Genomic DNA, 25,000 nt, shown 5'->3' with positions numbered 1-25,000 from the left:
TACTCTGTATTGCAGTATTGGTAACTGGGAATGGAGTTATGCTTACAAGCAGTTGTAATTCCAAAAATATTCTTTTTTATACCTCATGTCAATATAACCGTGTCACTCATTGGCACTTAATAATAGTATTGTCTTAGAATATTACCACATCCTCTGCGAAAATAAGATTGTGATCTCTCCATAGCTCCTATACAGTGCTCAAAACCTTATAGACACTCTACAATGCTTCTGGAATTTGAATTTCCATGTAAAGAGAATATTTGGGAGTTAGATCACTTTAGAGGAAGCTTGATGTATTAAAATAAATTTATAACTTTAATATTATTAAATACTCAGCCAAAAAAGTGTTTAGTTACTTTTTATAATGAGTTTGGTTTTTTCCTCTTTTGGTCAGAGGCCTCAGTTTTCTTTTAATTAGAGTTCTGGGTTTTCTTTTCAGCTGGAGGCCCCATGTATGCAATGTACATTTCAGCTAAGAAAAGATGCCCAACTAGGAAGAAAATAAACTATAAATAAAAAAACTAAAGAATAAAATAGCTTTTTTCTAATTATGTATCTATTCAATTTATCTGTTATAATCTTGACTGTGTAATTGGGGGATATATTTCTTCTTTTTTTTTCTAACGGATAGTAAAGCAGATAGTCATGTATCTTGTATAGTTAAAACCATTCACCTTTATTCAAGTTCTATCCTTTATGGGAATCATTTGCTCTTTTATGCTTTTACTAATAAAATTCTGAAGCATATAAAACGATCTGTGATGTTTACTTAATTATAAACCCTTTAAGTTAGTGATTGTTAGTCTTCTTTGCATCAAAGAATTCTACTTAAATATTCTCTCTCCAGGAAAAAAGAAAATGTACATATATGTAAAATTTTATAGGGGACTTCCCTGGTGGTCCAGTGATTAAGACTCCGTGCTTCCACTTCAGGGGATGCGGGCAGGTTCCATCCCTGGTCAGGGAACTAAGATCCCACATGCCGCATGGCACAGCCAAAAAAAAAATTTTTTTTTACATAACATTAGTAGCCAGTGTTTTCCTGAATCCAGTCCCCTGAGTTATGAACCTCTTCATTATATTATACATACATTTTAATATTGGATACGTCTTTTTGGTATCTGTTGTAAATCCAGTGTATTGTGTGCTTTTAGAAGTGTCACGGGGTGTCATCCTGAAGCAGATTCTCTGTCAGGCTTTTCCACAAAACTGTAGCAGAGTTCTTACATATTGCTGTTGTATTATTTACATATAAATATGATTTTTTTCTCTGAATTGTTCGAAATATTTGATGTATATGCTATATTTTTCTCTCAGTCTTACTTTTCTGACAGTTGTCTCTTGACTAACAGCAGATTTTCCTTTCTTATTCTAGATTCTGAAGAGGCTCGGTCTGTAAATCCTTCCAGTGTTGATGAAAATATTGACTCTGAGACAGAGAAAGACTCTCTCATCTGTGAAAGTAAACAAATAGTTCCCAGTAAAGCAGCTCTTCCATGTGCCCTTGATGAGTATGAGTTCAAAGATGACGAGGAGGAAGCAGTAAACAAGATGATCGATGGCAGGCGCATTCTTAGGAAAGAGCTGAGAAGAGAGAACGAGACTCAAGTAGAAAAGAGTAGCTTATTTGCAAAACAGGAGAAAGCGTTCTATCCTAAATCATTTAAAAGTAAAAAACAAAAGCCATCTAGGGTTTTGTATTCAAGTTCTGAAAGTTCAGATGAAGAAATTCTTCAGAACAAAAAGTGTTCTGCTCCATGTTCTGTCCCTGAAACATCGAATTCTGATGTACAGACCAGAAAGGAATATGGAGTTTCAAATGAACACAAACAGAAAGGCAAAGTTAAAAGAAAATTAAAGAACCAGAACAAAAATAAAGAGAACCAAGAGCTGAAGCAAGAAAAAGAGGGGAAAGAAAATACCAGAGTAACAAACTTGACAGTTAATACTGCACTAGATTGTTCAGAAAAGACCAGAGAGGAGGGGAATTTTAGGAAATCTTTTAGCCCAAAAGATGATACTTCATTACATTTATTTCATATTTCCACTGGTAAATCTCCCAAACATTCTTGTGGACTCAGTGAAAAGCAGTCAACACCACTAAAACAAGAACATTCTAAGACATGTTTATCACCAGGAAGTTCTGAAATGTCATTACAGCCTGATCTTGTTCGGTATGATAATATAGAATCTGAATTCTTGCCAGAAAGTTCAAGTGTAAAATCTTGTAAGCATAAGGAAAAAAACAAACATCAGAAAGATTTCCACTTAGAATTTGGTGAAAAGTCAAATGCCAAAATAAAGGATGAAGATCACAGTCCAACATTTGAAAACTCAGATTGCACGCTGAAAAAAATGGATAAAGAGGGTAAAACATTAAAAAAGCATAAATTAAAACATAAAGAAAGGGAAAAAGAAAAGCATAAAAAAGAAATTGAAGGTGAAAAGGAAAAATACAAAAATAGGGATGGTGCTAAAGAGCTGCAGCGGAGTGTGGAATTTGATAGAGAATTTTGGAAAGAGAATTTTTTTAAAAGTGATGAAACTGAAGATCTATTTTTAAGTATGGAACATGAGTCCCTAACATTAGAAAAAAAATCAAAGCTGGAGAAAAACATAAAAGATGATAAATCAACCAAGGAAAAGCATGTCTCCAAAGAGAGGAACTTTAAAGAAGAACGAGAAAAGATTAAAAAGGAAAGCGAGAAATCTTTTAGGGAGGAAAAAATAAGAGATTTGAAAGATGAGAGAGAGAATGTACCAACTGATAAAGAAACAGAATTCAGTTCTTTAGGTATAAGTGCCAGTGAAGAGTCTATAGGGTTACATTCAGTGGAAAAGGAAATAGAAATTGAAAAACAAGAAAAGCATATGAAAGAAAGTAAGGAAAAATCTGAGAAACGGTTTCAGAGTAAAGAAAAGGACGTTGAGAAGGCTGAAAGAAAAAATTCTGAAAAAGAGAAGAAGGTAAAACATGAGCATAAGTCAGAGAAAGACAGGTTAGATCCTAGTGAATGTGTTGACAGAATAAAAGAAAAAGACAAGCTATATTCACATCACACAGAAAAATGCCATAAAGAAGGTGAGAAGATAAAAAACATTACTACTGTTAAAAAAACTGATGACAGAGAGAAAAGTAGAGAAAAGATAGATAGGAAACATGACAAAGAAAAACTTGAAAAAGAGAGACATCCTGCAGAGAGCAAAGAGAAGCACTTGATGGAAAAAAAAAAACAATCAGATAATACTGAGTATAATAAATCAGAAAAAAGCAAAAATAAAGAAAAAGATAGGGAGGTAGATAAAAAGGAAAAATCTAGAGATAATGTAAATATAACTAACTCCAAACAGTTCCAGGAAGAGAGGAGGTCAAGTATAGCAGATAGCAATAAAGCACAACATGAAAAAACTTTCTCTCTTAAAGAAAAAACAAAAGATGAGCCTTTGAGAACTCCTGATGGAAAAGAAAAAGACAAAAAAGATAAAGATATAGACAGATACAAAGAACGAGACAAACACAAGGATAAAGTTCAACTAAGTAGTTCACTCAAAGTAAAACCCGAAGCAGATAAGCCTAAACCTAAGTCATCACCAGCATCAAAAGATACTCGACCCAAAGAAAAGAGGCTAGTGAATGATGACTTAATGCAGACCAGCTTTGAGCGGATGCTAAGCCTTAAAGACCTAGAAATAGAGCAGTGGCACAGAAAACACAAGGAAAAGATTAAGCAAAAAGAAAAGGAGCGGTTGAGAAATCGTAATTGTTTAGAACTTAAAGTAAAAGATAAAGAAAAAACAAAGCATGCACCAGCTGAGTCCAAAAATAAAGAACTTACTAGGTCGAAGAGTTCAGAGTTGACTGATGCTTATACCAAGGAGAAACGTTGCAAAGATGCTGTAAGTAACAGGTCACAATCTGTCGACACCAAAAATACAGTGAATTTAGGCAAGTCATCCTTTGTTTCAGATAATAGCTTAAACAGATCTCCTAGATCAGAAAGTGAAAAGCCAGGTCTCAGCTCCAGGTCCGTATCCATGATTTCGGTGGCTAGCTCAGAAGATTCTTGCCATACTACAGTGACAACCCCAAGGCTTCCAGTGGAGTATGACTCAGACTTTATGTTAGAGGGTTCAGATTCCCAAATGTCCTTTTCCCAGTCACCGTTTTTGTCAATTGCCAAATCTCCTGCCCTTCATGAAAGGGAGTCGGATAGCCTGACTGAACTACCAGAGCGGATTAAAGCATCTTATACGAGCAGACTTCCAACAGCCCATCTCCGGTCCTCGGTAGAAGATGCTAAACTAGTTATAAATGAGGGGAGACCAACTGCAGAAGTTCGAAGATGTAGCATGCCATCTGTCATTTGCGAACATACAAAACACTTCCAAACAATATCAGAAGAAAGCGGTCAAGATGGCTTAGTTGTGCCAAGAGATGCTTGTCCTTCTCCCAAACCTGAGGTACCCTCGGATGTGCCTGAAAGAGAACTTTCAAGTGCGTCTAACACACATTCCAGTTTTGCAGCCTCTCCAACTAGATCTGTAAACAGCAAATACACTTCTGCTGATACAAATGGTATCAAGAGCACTGCTGCAGTGGGCACTTTGATGGACAGTCCTGTGTATCTAGAGCCGTCTAATCAGGTTGGTGTGATCCAAAGTAAATCATGGGAAATACCTGTTGATAGACGGGAGTCATTAAGCGCCAGTGACTTCATCTGCCCAAATTCTACTACATCTGATCAAGATTCCTCTGTTCAGGGTTTTTGTAACTCTGAACACAAAATATTGAAAGAACAGAATATTGATTTTGTATCCTTGCACCAGACTGAATTGCCAGGAAACACTTGTGCTCAGGATCCAGCATCCTTTCTCCCTTCACAGCAACCTTGCTCTTTTCACAGCCAATCACTTTCAGATGCTGAATCTATTTCTAAGCATAGATCTTTGTCATATGTTGCCAATCAAGAGCCAGGTGTTTTACAACAGAAAAATGCAATTCAAATTATCAATTCTGTTTTAGATACTGATAATGAATCTACAAAAGATATGGAGAATACTTTTATCCTAACAGATGTTCAGAAGACAGATGCCTTTGTCCCAGTGTTCTCTGAAAGCACTGTTCAAGAAACAGCACCGAATTTTGAGAAAGCTAATACTTTGCCTGTATTACCATCAGAAAAGGACGTTAATGGAAGTGATGCCTCTTCCCAGCCAAATACACATTATGCATTTAGCAAACTGATGTATAAGTCTTCCAGTGGCCATGAGGCTGAAAATAGCACTTCTGATATTCAGGTTATTTCACATGAAAAAGAAAACAAACTGGAGAGTTTGGTTTTGACTCATTTGAATGATAAGTGTGATTCTGATTTATGTGAAATGAATGCAGGGATGCCAAAAGGAAACCTGAATGAACAGGATAATCCAAAACACTGTCCTGAAAGTGAAAAGTGTTTGCTTTCCATAGAAGATGAAGAATCACAACAGAGTACTTTATCGAGTCTGGAAAACCATTCACAACAACCAGGTCAACCAGAAATGCACAGATATGGACACTTAGTTAAAGTAGAATTAGAAGAAAGTGCTGAAGATGATAAAACTGAAAACCAAATTCCTCAAAGGATGACTAGAAACAAAGCAAATACAATAGCAAATCAAAGCAAACAGATTCTTGCCACCTGTACACTGTTAGCAGACAAAGATACTGAGTCTTCATCTCCTCGAGGAAGAATAAGATTAACTGAGGAGGATGATCCTCAGATTCACCACCCACGGAAAAGGAAAGTGTCACGTGTGCCTCAGCCTGTGCAAGCAAGTCCCTCTTTACTGCAAGCAAAAGAGAAAACTCAGCAGTCTCTGGCAGCCATCGTGGACTCTCTGAAACTAGACGAGATCCAGCCGTACAGTTCAGAGAGAGCAAATCCATATTTTGAATACTTGCACATAAGGAAAAAAATCGAAGAAAAACGCAAATTGTTGTGTAGTGTTATCCCTCAAGCACCTCAGTATTACGATGAATATGTGACATTTAATGGATCGTATCTCCTGGATGGAAACCCTTTAAGCAAGATCTGCATCCCCACAGTAAGTAACCTCACTTGATACACACCTGCAACCTGTTCACTAGGAATGTGATGAAAGTCATGTATAGTTTTAAATTTTCTAGTAGCCACATTTTAAAAAGTAAAAGGGAACGGGCAAAATTAGTTTTACTATTTCAGTGTCAAAATAGAATCAATATAGAAAAGTTACGGAGATAGTCTGTAATCTTTTTATTTTTTTTCGGTGCTGAGTATTTGGAATCCGGTGGGCTAGCAGTATGTCTCAGTTCAGACCAACCACGTGTCAGTCTGTGCTCAGTAGCCGTGTGTAGGCTGTGCTACCTTACTGAACAGCACTGGTCCATGGTATTTTGTTCCTTACCTGCTTTTTCTTTCAACCCTAAGGAGTTATACTTTTATTTCTCTGAAGAGTAATTCCTTTCCATGTGCTTTTGATCCCATTCCCTCCAGTCTTCTCTGGAACCTTCCTCTATGAAAACACTTCTTGCTAATATATTTTAAAATTTTCTCTCTCCGCTGGCCTTTATCCACCCACTGTGAACATATTTGGGTCTCCTTCATCCCAGGGAGAAAAAAGTTGCCCCTTGCCTGTCACAGTTTGTCTAGCTCAGCCTCTCACTGCCACAGCTTGGAGAGTGGTGTGTGCCTGACGTCTCCTCTCTGTCACTTCCTGTTCCTCCCGTCACCGTTATGTGCACTGACAAAGCTCACCAGTGAGCTTGTAATTGCCTGATTGTTTGGCCTCTCCCTTTTTCTTTCTACTTGATCTCTGTCATATTTGATATCGTGACCATCTTGTTCTTAAAACTCCCCCCACTCCCCGGTCTTTCATGATGGTGCACTCTTCTGGTCCTCTTGCCTCACTAATCTTTTTCTATCTTTTCATGGCTCCTCTACCCACTCCTTAAACATCAGAGTTCTCCAGGAATTAAACTTTCAGTCACCTTTCATTCAGTGAGGTCCTGTCTCTTTCTGTGGTTTCAGCAGCCTTCCACACACCAGTTAGTCCCAAAAAATTCTGTTGAGCCATATCATCTCTGTTGATCTCTAGACTCAAATATAGGTGTGTCCTGGGCATCATCACCTAAACGACCTGAGGCACCTGTAATGGGCTTGCTTCCCCAGGAAGCTGACTCTGAGACGGTGAGCAATCCTTGTCTGTGAGGGAATCGGAAGCGGATAGAGCAAGCTGGTGAACTGAAATAAATGCAGGTGCAACAGTGACTCAGGGCACCTGCGGGAGCTGCTAACGTGGAGTCTGCCCTCAGGGAAGGAATGTGACCTTGGGCTCCCCGTGTTCTTTGGGGGAGGGTCGAACCACGCGCCCACTCCCACTTCAGACCTCACACAGACCAAAAGGGAATGAGTTACCACCCGCTCCCTTAAAAACAAATTTGTATTTATTAGTGAGGACACCCACAGTAGAAACCAAATTCTGACCATTCTACCTTCCAGAATCTGTACCTTCTACCACTGCCTTCATTTAGGGCCCTCGTCATTTTATCTCACTCTCAACGTCGCAGCAAGTTTTTCACTTCTTTTTTCTCCTAGTTTCTTTCTATTGGAGCATTCTCTCTTGTTGTTAAATTTATGTCCCTTCAAAAGCAATAAAAAGCTGTTTCCTTATTGAAGTATCTCAGCTGTGATTAGTTGGCTTCCCATTGCCCACAACATAAAACCCATATCTAAGCCCAGCGTAATCATTCATTCACAGTCTGACCCCAGTCTACCCCTCCTGCTTCATCTTCTCACCACTCATCCAAATCACCTAGTGTTTCAGCCAAACTGAACTCACTCTTCTTTGGAATCTCTTGTTTCACTACTTGGGTTCTTTGGCAGTGCTCTTCCCTCTATGCGAAATGTCGTTTTCGCCGGGCCTGCTTTTCTCTCCTCTTCCATCGGTTGTACCCACTGTGATATCACCTCTGTGCAAGGTCTTGTCAAAGCAGAATTGCTTGTGTCTTCCTTATATCTCCCCTGTTATGTTGCAGTTAACTGTTTACATGTCTGCTTCTCCCTCTGAGCTATAATCCGATTAAGGGTTACGACACTTTTGATCTCTTGTAGAATGAGTCTTACATCTATCTTCAGCCCGGAATACACTACTGATTTCCATAACCATGTGTCTAGCTGCTTCTGGACATCTCCTGAATGTCCCACAATATCCTTAAAATCATTATGTCCGATACCAAACACGCTTATCTTATCTCAGAAGTGCTCTTTTTGCTCCATCTGCTTCAGTTACCATCATTATCTGTTATCTCACTTCCCAGGCTGGGAACCCAAAACTCAACCCTCCCCTCTTCCTTCCTGTCACATCAGTCACTAAGTCCTGTTGATTCATCTCACTTCCTTTCCCCTCTTCTTTCTTAACCACTGTCATGCAGGGACCTCATGACCTCCTTAGACTACTGCATTATCACACATGTGAATATAGCGTAATCAGATATTCAAAAATTGCATATGCATGTAATTCATAACTGTGCTAAGCATAGTGCTAACTGGATATCAGAAATGAGCAAAACAGACGTTCTGAGCAGCTGCCATAGGTTCTAGTCCAGTCTCTTCTAGGCTAGTCAGTCTACTTATTGTCTGGATTCCTTATTTGAAACTCAGATCTGATTCATGACTACCTGGTTAAACATCTAAAGAAGACTCAGTTTTCTATAAGCTAAGTCCCCACTCCTGCATACATGGTCCTCCCATGCAGGCTTGGCTGTGGCTACTACCCTGCTGTACTCGGTGGTCCCCAGGCCATTCCCTGCCGGTTCACAGCCTGCCTTTGCACATGTTCCGTCTTTCCAAGCCCAGCTCAGAGGAGATCAGACAGAGGAATGGTGATTCTTTATTCCCGCTTTCACAGAATGTACCTGATGCTAGTGCCTTTTAAATCTTGGACAGAGATTTTGATGTTACTCTACTAATAGTAAACAGTAGTAGATTTAAAAGAATAGAGTTGTAAATAAATTTGTCATTCTTTCAAATTGTCAGCAAGATAATTTGTTAATGATTCAAAAAATAGAAAGCTAATAATTTCCTTTTTTCCTTTATTTCTTCTTAAAGGATAAGAACTTTGAACTAAACTATGTTTGTATCATAGGGTTGAAATATAGATAATGCTATAAAGAACACATTTAAATTAGAAATTTTTACAAACTGTTTCACTAAAAACAATTTCTAATAAACCGTGTTAGGTTGCCCTTTTAGCACTGTCTGCCTGCTGATACGTATATGTATGTATACACGTGTATATAGCGTGATGCATATTTGTGTATATGTTATGCATGCCTGTGTTTACTATCAGCTTTGCTTATTCCTGCAAAGGTGATGTGATACAAGGTTAATCCCCTTGCAGCAGTTCTGGGGATATAACTTTAATTAAATTAGAATTTAGTCATAATCAAGTGTTGTTTCAAAAGGGGTTATAAACAGAACTTAGAATTGTTTCTGGATGTAGTAGGGAATTTTTTCTTTGTTTTTAGTGAGAATTACTAAAGTAGAGAAACACACAGTACAATGTAGTAGAAAAACTAGTAGATTTTCAAGTAGCATGCATGAGTTTGTCTAGATTTTGCTGCAAACCACCTGTGTGATCTTGAAGAATTCGCTTCACTTCTCTGATCCTTAGTTTTGATATCTGTAAAACAATAATGTCTACCCCACCTCAAAGCAGGTTGAAATAGTATATGCCACAACCCATCGAAAACTTTAAAACATTGTACAGATTTAAGAGGTTGCCATTATTTTACCCAGCTCAAAATTACTTTAAGGGTCACATTTACTAGAGCTAATATGCGAACCCTCCACCTTTTGCTCATAAAAAGCTGTACTTTTGAGTTTATTGGACTAAAACTAGTTTATTTGAAACTTAGTTTTTGAAAAATAATAAAGACCAGAATAACAAAAATTGGTTTTTTACATTACTTTCCGTATTTACCAATATTTTATCCATTTGTTTCTTTTCAGTCTGCTAATTGCCTTTTTGTCAAAGTGGTTTCTTCACTTTGTCTATGTAATCTGATTATAGAACCTGTTAATAAACGTGGTACGTTGTCTCCAGAGTCCACTTACATGTTCATTCTTCTATCACATGCTTTTCTTAAAATTTAGCCAGAATGCTGCTGTTTTTCCAGAGGAAATAAAGGGAAGAAAAATAAAACTTTAGGTCAGGTTCCCAAAACTCAAATGAACAGGGGGAGGAAGAAAAGAAAAAGACTTGTCACAAGCTGGTATACACAGAAACCCTACAGAGGGGTGGAGGTGTGGGGGATGAGAAGAAAGGGTATCCCGAAGAAGCTGTCAAGAGAGCTTCTGTTCTAGAGACTCCTGGGACTCACAGATGCTAAAAAAGACAAAATCTCCATGCCTGATTTACTTACAGGTAGATGAGGAAAACAGCAAAAGGAAAGTTTCCTCAAAAGTCTCCATATAGAGACTTCTCTATAGATTGATATATGTTGAGAATTCCCAAATTTATATATTTTGCCCAAACCTCTCTCCTCGGCTTCTTTTTTGCTAACTGGATAGCTCCACAGACTCAACATTTCAGCACTGAACTTGCCCCCAAACCTGCTTCTCTTTCCTTGTGTACCCTCCTGTGGTCTCTATTACTAGCCATCTAGTCCTCGTGCTAAGGACCTACAGGTCCTCAGCTGCTCCCTTTTTTTTTTTTTTTTTTTGTGGTACGCGGGCCTCTCACTGTTGTGGCCTCTCCCGTTGCGGAGCACAGGCTCCGGACGTGCAGGCTCAGCGACCATGGCTCACGGGCCCAGCTGCTCTGCGGCATGTGGGATCTTCCTGGACCAGGGCATGAACCCGTGTCCCCTGCATCGGCAGGTGGACTCTCAACCACTGCGCCACCAGGGAAGCCCTGCTCCCTCTTTTTTATCCTAAATCAGTCAGTTACCCGCAGTTTTAGACCTCCATCTCTTCCACTCCCTCCTCATCTAACACCAGTGTAACAGTGATGTGTTTCCTTAATTCTTTGCCTACAGTGTTGTCCCCCTAATATCTTTTCTCCAAATATAGCAGTGAGCTATTAAGACCTTCCACTGGTTCCCCATTACATACAGAATTTACCCTAATGTGTTACAAATAATACGTGTTCCACAGTATGTTAATTAAATACCTTCTCCAGTAGGGAGAGAGGGGTGTTTTCCATGATCAAATAAGTTTGGGAAACACCATTTATCTAAAAATAAATAGATTTCTTCACTGTAGGACTTCTGAGAACTATTAAAATTTAATTTGCTAATTACAAGATACCTAAATAAGTACATATATACAGTGTTTCCCAAACTTACTTGTTCTTGGAACCGTTTCCAGTAAATCGTCTCTATGCACCTAGTGTTCTGTGGGTCATGCTTGAAGAAACGCTGTTTCCAGAACAGACTACAAGCTTTATTACTGGGCCCTGCTGCCCTCTCCACCCTTGTATCCCACCCTTCCTGCCCTCACATTGATGTTCCAGGAACTCAGGACAGCCTACAGGTGCCTCCTGATACCAGAGTGTTCTCATGCAGGTGATTGTACTGTCCTCTCGTGTGTGAATTATCTCCCTCCCTTCTTTCCCTTTCTTTCTTCCCCACAACTCATTTCTCTTAACTCTTTGCTGTGGCTCTTCCTTTAAGATAGAGCTCAGGCATAACCCTCTCAAAGAAGCTTTCTCTTGACACTCCGGTCTCAAAGGAGTAGATATTTGTCCTCTGAGCTGCTTGAAGGATGCCCGTAGGACTTCGCAAAACTAAAATAATAGCACCAAACTCTACTCTTGCCTCTTAAGAAATTTAAAGAAGTTTACAGACACAGAAATCAAATGCATTACTGCAATTAGAGAACTGAAAAATGATCAGCCCCAGTAAGTTATTGGTATTGTAGAATTTTCTGCATTGATTCAACTGATTGTTATTTGACATGTTTTTAATTCCCCATGATTTCTATAAACCGTTTACTATTTATAAATAGAGTCTTGATTGGATCCAGGTTTGTGTCTTTGGCAAGAGTATTTCCTGTATAGTACTGCATAATCCCTGTAGCACCACATCAGGAAGCACACAGTATCTGCTTGTTCCCCCTTCAGAAGAGTCCCCAGAGTTATTAAACTGTGCCAAAATGTGCTGAGATAACCTTTGTTACTTCACTCTAATATGCTGACAGTAATTAAAACCTTGGGGATATAGATACTCCAAGAGGTAAAGGGAGAATATTCAGGGATCACAGACAGTTACTGCCATACTTGGATGTCTCTTTATATTAACGCTTGAGTGTATGCATAGACTGAGTCAGCTTTCTTTTTTTTTGTTTTGTTTTTTTGTTTTTGGTTGCATTGAGTTTCAGTTGCAGCACGCAGGATCTTTGCAGAGGCATGCGGGATCTTTCGTTGCGGTACACGGGCTTCTAGTTGTGGCACGCGGGTTCCAGAGCGCGTGGGCTCTGTAGTTTGCGGTGCACGGGCTTAGTTGCCCCGTGGCATGTGGGATCTTAGCTCCCCGACCAGGGCTCGAACCCACATTGGAAGGCGGATTCTTTACCACTGGACCACCAGAGGAGTCCCTGAGTCAGCTTTCTTAACCTCCAGCATCTACCAGAAAGCACAGTTCACTATAATGATCAATTTAGAGATGAACTAAACATAAGCTTTTTGGAGCATGGATAGACGAAGTGAGTTACCACATATAATAAAGTTTGAAAACGACAACTGTATTAAAGACAATTTCATGTATTTTTATAAAAGAGTTAATTCACTAAATGTAAAATTCAGCACTTTAGTGTTTGGAGTTTATCATGTCTACAGAGAGATTTCACTTACTATACCCTCAGACTGCTGTCATCTTTAGGACTGTTTGCTTGGTGTTTTGTGTGTTTTTGTTACTCCTTCCTCCCTGTCTTTGAACTATCACTTACTGATGCTCTAAAATGTGTCTCTGTATGGCAAATAACTGCCTTAGTCCTAATGTGCTCTTTGGAATTTGCTGTGGCCTCAGAATTAAAACATCTGAGTTTTCTGGAATGCTCTGCTTTGTTTCAAAGAGTTGAAATTGAGAAGTCACAACCAGTTGTGTAATTGTTACTATATTATTTAATTCAAAGAACAATCGAATTTGTTTTCATTAAGTTATACACTAAAAAGTTTTAATTTTATAGGAATAGCTGATTAGTGTAAATAAAATCTAATGTTTTCAACTTTTTTTTTTTTTAATTAGATTACACCACCACCTTCCCTGTCAGATCCGCTTAAAGAGCTTTTTCGACAACAGGAAGTTGTAAGGATGAAACTTCGTTTGCAACACAGTATTGAAAGGGTAAGAAATATTTAAGTTTACATTTATGTCAAAGATAACTGTATTTTAACAATAGATTATAATTGCCTACAGTTTTTTATTAGTGACTCTTCCTTATTTAAAGCCATTTTGGGAAATGGTTTGATTTTATCTCGTGCTTATGCAATAAGATGGAGAATTTTTAAGCCTGATTTAGGATAGCTGCTCCCATGTTACAATTCATGTTCAGTATATATTTGATACATTGATATAAGAATCTCTAATAATTCCTTATCATTTGCCACATTTGCAGAACTGTAGCAGTGAATTCCTATTTCTAAAGCTTTGGAATTGTTGCTTGGTACCAGCTACTGTAGTACAGACTCTTACCAAGGTTGTGCTCATTGGTCCTTTTAGGTTCTGCTTTAGTATTCCAGTTTCTGGTGGTTAGTTTTGGCATGAAATGACAGGAGGAAAAACCTATCTAATTATTTATAGAAATCATGAAAGTAACTTGGATTGACAAAAATAATGACACCTTAATTTTTTGTGGGAGAGTCAGGGACTTTCTGCAAATGTGATGTAAGCTATGATCTTTCTTTACAGACATACACACATATTCGTATACAAGCAAAACCTTGTATGCAATTCCTTCATACATGATTGATTTCCTAGGGTAGAGGTTCTTAACCTTTTTTGTGCCATGGATTCCTGTAACAATCTGGTAAATATAAAACCTTTCCTCAGAATAATGTTTTTAAATGAAGAAAATTAATTTATAGCATTACAGAGAGAAAAGCAGTAAAAAAAAGAAGCACTGAAACAGAACTTACAACATTGTGCCTGACCCACGTCGGTGCGATGTGTTAGCAGTAAGAAGTTAGGTCATATAACCCACATCAGTAGCTGTTTCAGCCATCAGGCATGTGTGAAGTCACCTGGTATATATTCATCTGTGCATCTAACCATGTTTCAAAAGCTGTGCTGCCTTACAGACAGTTTAGAATTCTCGTTTGAACTGTGTAATTTGCAGAACTTTAATAGTGAAAATGACTCGCATCCTTCCACTTATCCACCAGCAAACAATTTAGAATTACAGAAAACTAGAAAGCAACTTAGAAGTCTGACCAGTGTGAGGACAAACAACTCTGCCATTTGGTTCTACAGTGGGAAGAACTAGTTGGTAGTTGGCCAGCTGTGTAGTGTAGCACAGGTGTCTCTACATGGAAGAGCTGCCATCACATGTCATACCGTAGCAGGTCTAATGACTATTGGAATTTCAAAGAAGAAATTAGTATAAAAACTTGGGGGCAATACTTGCAACAACTGTAACAGGAATTGAAAATAGTTGTGATTTCTGTGGATGACAAAGTTGCAGATACTTCTGGCATCACTGTGGTTTGTGGCCTACATTGATAATTGAAAGAAATGCCAGTTGGAGGTGAGCAAAAATAAAGACGTAATTTTTCCCATTCAGGTTCACAGATGACCTTCCCCTCATTCTGTCCAGAGGCTTCTTAGGAGTATGAGGACCGAAGGCTAAGAACCTCTGTTCTGAGGGCATTTTTCCCATAGAATATGATAACATTTGAATACTGTGCTAAATGAATGAACACATCTTGCAGCCAGAGCCCCTGGCCCCTTACCTGCCTCCCCAAGAGCCCCTGACTTCAGAGCCACCTCGCATCCTACCTGCCTCCCCAGGAACTAAGAGGAAGGCAGTACTTTGGGAGAGGCATAGCCCATTCTCAGAAGACATTGTTTGAGAGGCTCTGCTCTAGAAGTTCAAAGACACAGCATTAAGAATGATGATCTAAAGTGGAATATGTAGGCTATCAGTTAAGCCACATATCTCTGTTAATTATCTTAGGGGAGGGGGTCTGACTTAACAAATGTATATCTGGGACTTCCCTGGTGGCGCAGTGGTTAAGAATCCACCTGGTAATGCAGGGGACACGACACGGGTTTGATCCCTGGTCTGGGAAGATCCCACATGCCTCAGAGCAGCTAAGCCCATGTGCCACAACTACTGAGCCTGCACTTTGGAGCCTGCGAGCCACAACTACTGAGCCCGTGTGCCACAACTACTGAAGCCCGTGCTCCTAGAGCCTGTGCTCCTCAACAAGAGAAGCCACTGCAGTGAGAAGCCCACGCAATGCAACGAAGAGTAGCCCCCGCTCACCGCAACTAGAGAAAGCCTGCGCACAGCAACAAAGACCCAGTGCAGCCAAAAATAAATAAACTAAATGGATTTTTTTTTAATGTATTTCTTTCTTGTATGGTGAAAAAGATTTTTGGTTATTGCTCTTTATCGCTGCAGGACTACAACCAACTTTTTTTTTTTTTTTTTTTTTTTTTGGGGGGGCTGTGTTGGGTCTTTGTTGCTGCGCGCAGGCTTTCTCTAGTTGCAGCGAGCAGGGGCTACTCTTCCTTGCGGTGTACGGGCTTCTCATTACGGTGGCTTCTCTTATTGTGGAGCACGGGCTCTAGGCATGCAGGCGCACGGGCTTCAGTAATTGTGGCATGTGGGCTCAGTAGTTGTGGCATGCAGGCTCAGTAGTTGTGGCACCCGGGCTTAGTTGGTCCACGGCATGTGGGATATTCCTGGACCAGGGCTCGAACCTGTGTCCCCTGCATTGGCAGGCGATTCATAACCACTGTGCCACCAGGGAAGTCCCCAGCCAACTTTTTAGAAAGTATTTTTTCTTCTAGCTATTTTTTTCTTAGTATCTGACCACGTGTTTGGATATTTATCACTTAAAGTCCCACCTTAAACTTGCACTTAAATTCACAAATTACAAGTATTGGACTCAACTCTTCTCTTTTGAGTGTCATTTATCACATAACAATTTATAGCAGATTAAATAGGACTGTCAGGGCTTCCCTGGTGGCACAGTGGTTGGGAGTCTGCCTGCCGATGCAGGGGACATGGATTCGTGCCCCGGTCCGGGAAGATCCCACATGCCACGGAGCGGCTGGGCCCATAAGCCATGGCCGCTGAGCCTGTGCATCCGGAGTCTGTGCTCCGCAGCGGGAGAGGCCACAACGGTGAGAGGCCCGCGTAACGCAAAAAAAAAAAAAAAAAAAAATAGGACTGTCTATTTAGCTTTTCACTAAATTATAAATACAGAAAAACTCTACAGTAATGCATATTTGGATATAATGTGGCCTGCATTCTCCAATGGGGGAAGGATAAATTTCTTGTCAGTTGAGGGGTGAATAGGCAACATGGTGGGGACAAGACCAGCCACATGTTTAGTCTTCTCCCAGCCCAGCCTTCCAGACAGGCTAAGGTCTGCAGCTGGACCTCAGGAATTCCCATCTGCTAAATGCGAGGATTGCCTATATTGGCATTAACCTTACAAAAGAGTGACTGTGTATTACATAAGTGGAAGTTTTGGATCCCACTTAACACTTTAAGGCAGGATTGTACTGTGATTGTCAGAGGTTTACAAGTACAGTTGACTCTTGCACAACATGAGGGTTAGGGGCACCAGCCCCTCGCATAGTCAAAAATTAACTTATAACTTTAGAGTCAGCCCTCCGTATCCACATTTCTGCATCCATGGATTCAACCAGCCATGGATTGTGTAGGACTGTCGTACGTACCCATGTATAAGTGGACCTGTTCGGTTCAAACCCACGTTGTTCAAGGGGCAACTGTAGTTAGCATTAGAGTACAGTGAGTTTGTTGCTATGAAATATTCATTCTAAAAGAGAAGCTGCCACCACAATGGTGTATCACGTCAGAACAGTTAGAATGGATATAATAAAAAAAGACAGACAAAAACATATATGGGCAAGGGTGTGAAAACACTGGAACCCTATACATTGCTGGGGAGAACATAAAATGATACAATTGCTGTCGAAAACATTTTGGCAGTTTGTCAGCAAGTTAAGCATAAAACTACCATTATAAGCCAGCAGTCCCACTCCTAGTTATTTACCCAGGAGAAATAAACATATACATTCAAACAAAAATGGAGCATGAGTGTTCGTAGCAGCTTCATTCATGATAGCCCAAAGGAAGAAGCAGCCCAAAAGACCATCAACTGATGAATGGATAAAAAAAATGTGGTAAAAAGGAATGAGGGGGGAAAAAAAAAAAGAATGAGGTACTGATACATGCTACAACACAGATGAACCTTGAAAACATGTGATGTGAAAGAAGCCAGTCACAAAAGACCAGGTTACCATGTGATTCCATCTGTGTGAAGTGTTCATAAGTAAATCCATAGAAACAGAAGGTAGAGTCGCTGTTGTCAGGGGAAGTAGGGGAATGCAGAGTGACTGCTGATGGGCATGGGGTTTCTTCTTGGGGTGATGAAAAAGTTCTGGAATTAGTGGTGATGGTTGAACATCTTGGTGAGTTCAGCTGGCCCTCCATATCTGCAGGTTCTGCATCCATGGTTTCAACTAACCGCAGATCAGAATACTCAAGAAAAAATATTCCAGAAAGTTCCAAAAAGCGAAACTTGAATTTGCCACACACTGGCAAATTTACACAGCATTTACCTTGTATTAGGTATCATAAGTGATCTAGAGACGATTGAAAGTACACGGGAGCATGTGTGTAGGTTATATGCATATATTACGCCATTTTATATAAGGGACTTGAGCATCCATGGATTTTGGTATCTGGGGGGGTCCTGGAACCAATCCCCCGCAGATACCAAGGGATAACTGTATACTAAAAGCCATCATTGTACATTTTAAGATGATTTTTAAAAAGAGACTGCTGATTTTGGAAAGGAAATTTGCTTATACTTTTGGAACCCTTGGAGTTCTCAAATTTCTCAAGCTTACTGTGAAAGAAAAACTGCTCTGAGATTGAAGTTCTTTAGCACTTTAAGTGATTTTATTTTATTTATTTATTTTCTTAAATTTATTTATTTTTATTTTTGGCTGTGTTGGGCCTTTGTTGCTGTGCGTGGGCTTCTCTCTAGTTGCGGCGAGCGGGGACTACTCTTTGTTGCGGTGTGCGGCCTTCTCATTGGGTGGCCTCTCTTGCTGCAGAGCACGGGCTCCAGGCGCGTGGGCTTCAGTAGTTGTGGCACTCGGGCTCAGCATTTGTGGCTCGCAGGCTCCAGAGCACGGGCTCAGCAGTTGTGGAGCATGGGCTTGGTTGCTCCACGGCATGTGGGATCCTCCCGGAGCAGGGCTCGAACCTGTGTCCCCTGCGTTGGCAGGCGGATTCCTAACCACTGCACCACCAGGGAAGCCCTAAGTGATTTTATTTTTATTTGAAGAACAAGTGGTTGAAGAATTGTTGTTTTTTTAATTCTTTGTTCAACTAGGAAAAACTCATTGTATCCAATGAACAGGAAGTTCTTCGGGTTCATTACAGAGCTGCAAGAACACTGGCAAATCAGACACTGCCGTTCAGCGCATGCACTGTTCTCCTGGATGCAGAAGTGTACAGCGTGCCCCTGGACGCCCAGGTAAAGGACTAGCCATGTCCTTTAGTGCTCTTAGGATAGCAGGCACCTTTGGTAATCTGGGTCCTCAGAAGAAACATGAATTCAACAATCACTAAAGCTCAAAGGAGAAAACAACTCTTGCACACTAAAGTGCTTTTTATAGATAACTTGTAAGTTGCTTCTAAAGTGGAAGCTGCTGGAAGCTAGAAAGGGCAACAGGTGGAGCTCAGGTCGAGCTAGTGCTGAGAGAGGGCCAGGCTTTGTTTGGATCTTGGATGTTGTTGGGACAAATTAACACAACTGTGGAAAACTGTAGCTACGGCTTGAAAAGAGTTTACTGCCACATGTAAATTATGTGAATTCAGAACTAGACATCAGTTGTTCAGAATTTTTTTGTGCTTCATAAACCAGAATGAAATTCTTTGGTCATAAGACAGAATATAAAAGTATAAACACAGACAGTGAAGGATTATCACCAAAAAAGACTAGAAAATACTGTTTTAAATCAGACAAACTATAGAGATACAAAGTATATGCAGTATATTACAGAGAAAGTTACTTAGTTCTCTCTGGACTTTATTTTTCTCACCTGGAAAAAAAAAAAAAAAAAAAACAGGAGTCCCAGATGGGTTATAAAGAGAATTTCTGAAAAGAAGTGAATTTTCCCAGTAAACCCTCAGAATGATCCCCAAATCAGAGACTAAAAAGGATCAGGCCACAAGCCACCTAATAGTTGAAGGGCAGAAGAACTTAGTCATCGTCTTGAGGATGACTGTGGGCCTGTTACCCACCCTTGTACGGCTGGCTTTACAGTTGGTAGACGGTCTCTCCACTGAGGAGCAGGCTTGTTCAGGTGAGCATAGCTGCTGAGGGACTAAGGAACAAGTCCGCTTCCTTGGGTAGGGGCTTGGGCCATCCTTTAGCCATTCTCATATCAGACCTCTTCCTTTTCAAAATAAACTTGTAATAATAAAAAAGGTTCAATAATAAAATTTAAAACAGTCTAAAGGTCTTACCTGAAGACCAAGGAGGAAGTGGTAACAGCCAAGAATGTGAGTAGTGTGATTGTGTTGCCTGGATGCCACCTCGATGGTGCTGGTTGGTGGTCAGAGCTTTGGCGGCAGTAACGGCAGCAGTTGTTTGTCAGACCCAGTGCTTCCCATTGCCCAAGCGTTAGAACAAGGGCTTAGTGACTCTCAATTCTCAAACAAGATTAAAAGAGGTGCTTTTACCCAATTTCACAGAACAGAAAATTGAAAGAGTATGTAATTAGTTTGAGATTACACAGTAAGATACAAAGCTGACGTTTGAATATAGCCTATCTTAAAAGAACACCAAAACTGGTATTCTTAAGAGTTGGTATAGAATTTCTTTGTGAGCACTCCAAAGGACTGGTCCTGGAAGAAATGTCAGCCCCAAAGGCCTGTCTCCCACCTTAACATTTTTTTCTCCCTACATGTGGTAAACGATAACATTAAAATTAATTTCTTAATCAATTGTGCTTTAATAAGAAGTCACAGGCATGTCACTTCATATGACATGCCTTTCTGAGACATTTTTGACACACAGATCGGTAGGATTCTATTTAATTAATAACTAAACCCAGCATCCTAATAATTCTAATAACTAATCTCAGTATGGAAATACGTTATCAGATTTTTAAAATTCAGATTATGTTATCTTTCTTTGAAGTATACTTTTCATCATTCCTTTAAAAGTAAAATATACCATAAAAAGATAAAATGGCATATAGATTTTAAAGTAGGTTATTTTATTTTATAATATCCAACAATTTTAATGTTTTCTTTCAGTCTGATGACAGTAAAACTTCTGTGAGGGATCGTTTTAATGCAAGACAATTCATGTCTTGGTTACAAGATGTGGACGATAAATTTGACAAATTAAAGGTATGTATGTTTAGAAGTTCACTTTAACTGGATACTTCCCCTTCATAAACAGAAACTGTAGCTGTGTTAGAGAGGAGTGGTTAGGAAAGGAAAGACCAGTTAATGGTGAATCCTCATGAGATCGCACTTCGGAAGATAAAGGAAGATAAAGACCCCCCCCCCCCCGGTTTTTCGGGTCCAATTTCATATACATGGTGCAGCTACCAGAGAAAAAGCAGTTTCTAATGGAGATCTTCATATTTGTTATCCAGTGTATGAGTCTGGTTATAGTTCCAGCATGTGAAAGAGGGGAGAACAAGAAGAGAAGAAATGTATTTTGCAAGTAATCTGTAATGAAAATTATTTGGTTTGAATCATTTCAAAAATCACTTTTCCTTAGATTTTCTTGATTCTTCTGATAATTTGAAATTTTATTGCTTGAAAGAGCAGTTTCAAATTAAAGTCTGTTAGATGAGTGTGAAGTTGTGGGTCCATAAGTATTTGGTGTATGGATACAGACAGGGTAAACCAGAAATGGACGTGTAACTCAGAAGCTTCACATACCCTAGTATATCCATCTTACCCCCTAAAGAAACGATGCATGAGATTAATTTTTAAACAAAGCAATTGTAATAAATAATCACTGAATTCTTCTCTTCTTTTAAATAGACCTGTCTTTTAATGAGGCAACAACATGAAGCTGCAGCTTTAAATGCCGTCCAGAGGTTAGAATGGCAGCTCAAACTCCAGGAACTCGATCCTGCCACCTATAAATCTATCAGCATTTATGAAATCCAGGAGTTTTACGTGCCCCTTGTTGATGTGAATGATGACTTTGAATTGACTCCTATATAGCAGCCGTGACTTCCTGGTGGTGGTGTTTTAAATGAGTGAGGCTTAAGAGTATTATACTATGGAATACTGCCTTTTGACAAAAATATGATATTATGCCTTCACAGCTATTAGTAAAGTTCAACTAAAGTTGGTGATGTAGTAAACACTGTCATTTTATTAAAAATGAAAAGAATTATTTTGGATCTTAGATCCAAGCAGTTTCTAACTGAAAACTATTATTTATATTGGTGAAAGGTGACTATCGCGTTGGAGCACGTTGGCAGATGAGGTAGATGTTTAGGGAGCTGAGGATCTGCTAATGGCGCTGGAAGCTGTTAGTGCTCTACGTACGAGGTGACCACGGGTGTTGAGGTTCTGTCAAGTTCTACTAAAACAGATCAGCAAACTAAAAGGCTCAATTCCTACCAAATAGTTTCTAATGTGGAAGGAAAACTTGGCACAAAATTTCTTCAGTTTATTATATCTGTAAGTTAATTGTACAGCTTTCTTTTTGAAAGTTTTAATATTGTCTTCCTTTTTAATAACTTATTTTATACATATTGTGCAGATGTAAATCTTGTAATTAATGGTCAAAATGTATACAAAGGGATTGGTAGTCAAAACATATACAAAGAAATAATTGTAAAACTGTTTTGTCTGATGTTTAAGGACCAAAGTTGTAGTTTGTATGGTATGGAGTGTAGTGATAGTGTGTTGAGGTAGCAGGACTTTTAAATAAGGCATGCGTGTCTGAGTTAGCTTGTTTCCATCACAGAACTGTAGAGACTGTGACTTAGCCATACTGCATGCTTCCTATAATTTAATTCTCTCCATAGCGATGCCTGACGGTAGTGTAAGGTGTTTCATACCAGTCTCCCAGGATAGTACCTATGACTTACTATGTTGGACATTTTATTTAGAATTAGTCATGCAAAGAAACAGCTCTTTTTTCATCTCACGATAGAGCCTATTCTCCTCTTCCCCCAAAAAATGCCTTTGAATGAAAATTCTGAAATTGTAAATGTCTATTTTAATACTCAAATATGAAAGAATCTGTGAATATATGTAAATATGTTTAATAAATTTTATTGGTCATGTTAAATCATTGTAAAACTTTTTTACATTGCTTAAATATAATGTTCTAAGCTTAATAACCTTTGCACTTTTAAAATAACAACTGAGTACTCAAAAAAGAGATATTTGGTAGTCAAAATAGGTAAAAGAAATGGGCATATTCTGATCGATCTCTGCAATGTTTATGAAATATTGATTAATATGTTGTATTTCTTCCTTGTGTCAAGATGCAAAACATATAATTTTCAAAATTTTATAATTAAAATAAGATTTAGTATGCTGTTTTTAATAAAATAATTAGCAGTATACTTAGAAAAAGTCCAGTTTCTCCTGTAACATGATGTTAAATTAAATATTCAGGAATATTTCAGATCTGAAACCTGCTGTTAAACTTACTAAACATTTTTGGAAAGAAGATAGGTTATGTGTAAAATTGATCATAAGTATATGAGATTTACAGAACTTTCCACAATACTTTCTTGAATTATAAAATAATAGGTGTTTTTTATTCTGATTGAGAAAAGTGAAAAGAATCTATGAGGAATAAAGTTATTTAAATTCAGCTTGCAAGTTGGAAATCCCAGCTAGCGGGAAAGAATGTAAAATTGAAGTTTTTGAGTGCAAAGGTATATATTAAGCTTAGGGATTTTTGAATTTTTACATCAGTTTATATTTTAATTGATACTGTACTTGGCATGCGCAATAAAGCAGCACGTGTGAAAAATACACAGTGCAAGGACTTTATTATAAAGATTGGATGTAGTAGTCTTTAGAAATTTAGATGAAAGATTTTGGCCTTTTTTATTGGATAAATGGGGCCAAGAAAGGCAGGGTAGATTTTGAAGCACTGGTTTTGTTGAAGTTAAGTTTATTAAGGCTGGGAACATTAAAAACTAATTTATAAAAGCAATACTTTTTAATATGAAAAACTTAATGCAAATTTTGTTTATACTTTTGCCTAAAAATAAAAAAACAGATTATTGAGCATTGAAATCATAGAAAATATGAGAAGGGTAAGTTTATACAGCAGTTTGTTCTGATGGTTCAACCAGAGAAGGGGGTGCGGAAAAAAAATCACTGTTTGGCCAAACAGAACAAGCTGCAGAAGAGAAAAACCAAGCAAGCAGAAATCTGGCATATTTTAGTCATCCCAGCTTTTCAGTACTAACCACAGTTCTCACCCTGTTCAGTGGTACCTCAAGTTGCTGGAGCCTGTCTGCCATGATGCTGCTTCTGCAGATTCCCTTTGTAAAGTGACTCATTCAAAGCTAATCGGTATAGCTTAAAAAAAAAAAAAAAGTGAATGCCTTCTCCATGGGAATTTATACTTAAGTAAGTAAGTTAAGGGCTCTTGATATTAAAGATTATTCTGAAGCTCTAAAATGCTAGAAAAAAAACTTGGAATGGGGTATATGCCTAAAAAGATACAGGATTCTGAAAGAGAAATAAAGGAGGGTTAGTTTAATCAGTGATTTTTTTTTTAACTATTCAAATATCATGAACAAGATACTAAATTGTACCTGAGGATTTGTATTTCTTTAAATCTTGTTCTAAATCATATCTGTTTAATAAATGACTAGATATTTGTGCATGTTATTTAATAAAGAGTTATATTTTTATAGAAAAAATAAGAGTGAAATGTGTTAAGTGTTTTTTTTTTTTTTTATTTTCCACTCCCACGTGACTCCAAGCCCAACACCAGTGTTTACTTGGGCAGCAGGCAAAATTGCAAAATACTCATTTTGGGGAAACAACCTCTGAAGAATTAGCCTTTTGAGCTCAAGTCTATTCAGGAAATGAGGTCTCGAAAATGAATTTTAAGTATTAGACATGCTGCAGACTTAACTATAAAAATCTCAAGCAGGGCTTCCCTGGTGGCGCAGTGGTTGAGAGTCTGCCTGCCGATGCAGGGGACACGGGTTCGTGCCCGGTCCGGGAAGATCCCACATGCTGCGGAGCGGCTGGGCCCGTGAGGCATGGCCGCTGGGCCTGCGCGTCCTCCGGAGCCCGTGCTCCACAACGGGAGACGCCACAACAGTGAGAGGCCCGCTTACCGCAAAAAAAAAAAAATCTCAAGCAAAGATCCCCTGAAGCTCATTTTAACAGACTGAGGAATTATAGAGTTATTCTAGAAATTGAGCAATGCTAAATATGTGTTTTTCTTAGTTATCCAAAAAGTTAGCAATATTTTTTATTCTATCTCTGATATTCTGACACATAAAACCCAAAAATTTTATGTAGGGGAAATTGACTTTTTAAAACTCATGAGGTAGCCATGTCTTGTATTTTAAATGAAGCATTTCCACAATTTTTTTTAATCCTTTTTCAAGCCTTAAAGTTTAAATAATTCCTAATTAATCAAATGGCTCAAAAGGTTAGATTATAAGTATTATAATTTAAACAGTGAAAAGTACATGTGGAAAGATTGACCTCTTTTTTTTTTTGGCCATGCTGCGAGGCAT

The 25,000-nt window shown here is 38.8% G+C and overlaps 1 protein-coding gene across 8 annotated transcripts in view; it reads left to right on the top strand.

Annotated features, from left to right (window-relative positions):
• The window catches only part of ANKRD12 (ankyrin repeat domain 12), a 110,570-nt gene extending 86,399 nt beyond the window's left edge, over positions 1-24,171 (top strand). For 7 of the 8 annotated variants that reach the window (XM_019920683.3, XM_019920682.3, XM_019920685.3 and 4 more), the window contains 5 exons: positions 1,376-6,087; positions 13,268-13,366; positions 18,622-18,765; positions 20,556-20,651; positions 21,300-24,171. In XM_019920683.3, the coding sequence (XP_019776242.2) occupies positions 1,376-6,087; positions 13,268-13,366; positions 18,622-18,765; positions 20,556-20,651; positions 21,300-21,485 (5,237 nt within the window). In that variant the 3' untranslated portion in view covers positions 21,486-24,171. Of the gene's footprint in view, positions 1-1,375; positions 6,088-13,267; positions 13,367-14,801; positions 15,654-18,621; positions 18,766-20,555; positions 20,652-21,299 lie in introns of those variants that run through there. The other variant, XM_019920687.3, reaches the window with a different exon arrangement.
• Positions 24,172-25,000: the final 829 nt, after the last annotated feature.

The sequence above is a fragment of the Tursiops truncatus genome, chromosome 13, assembly GCF_011762595.2.
Source record: "Tursiops truncatus isolate mTurTru1 chromosome 13, mTurTru1.mat.Y, whole genome shotgun sequence".
In the NCBI taxonomy this organism is placed as follows: Eukaryota; Metazoa; Chordata; class Mammalia; order Artiodactyla; family Delphinidae; genus Tursiops; species Tursiops truncatus.
The sequence above is the reverse complement of the archived record's forward strand: the minus strand, read 5'-3'. Positions and strand labels throughout refer to the sequence as shown.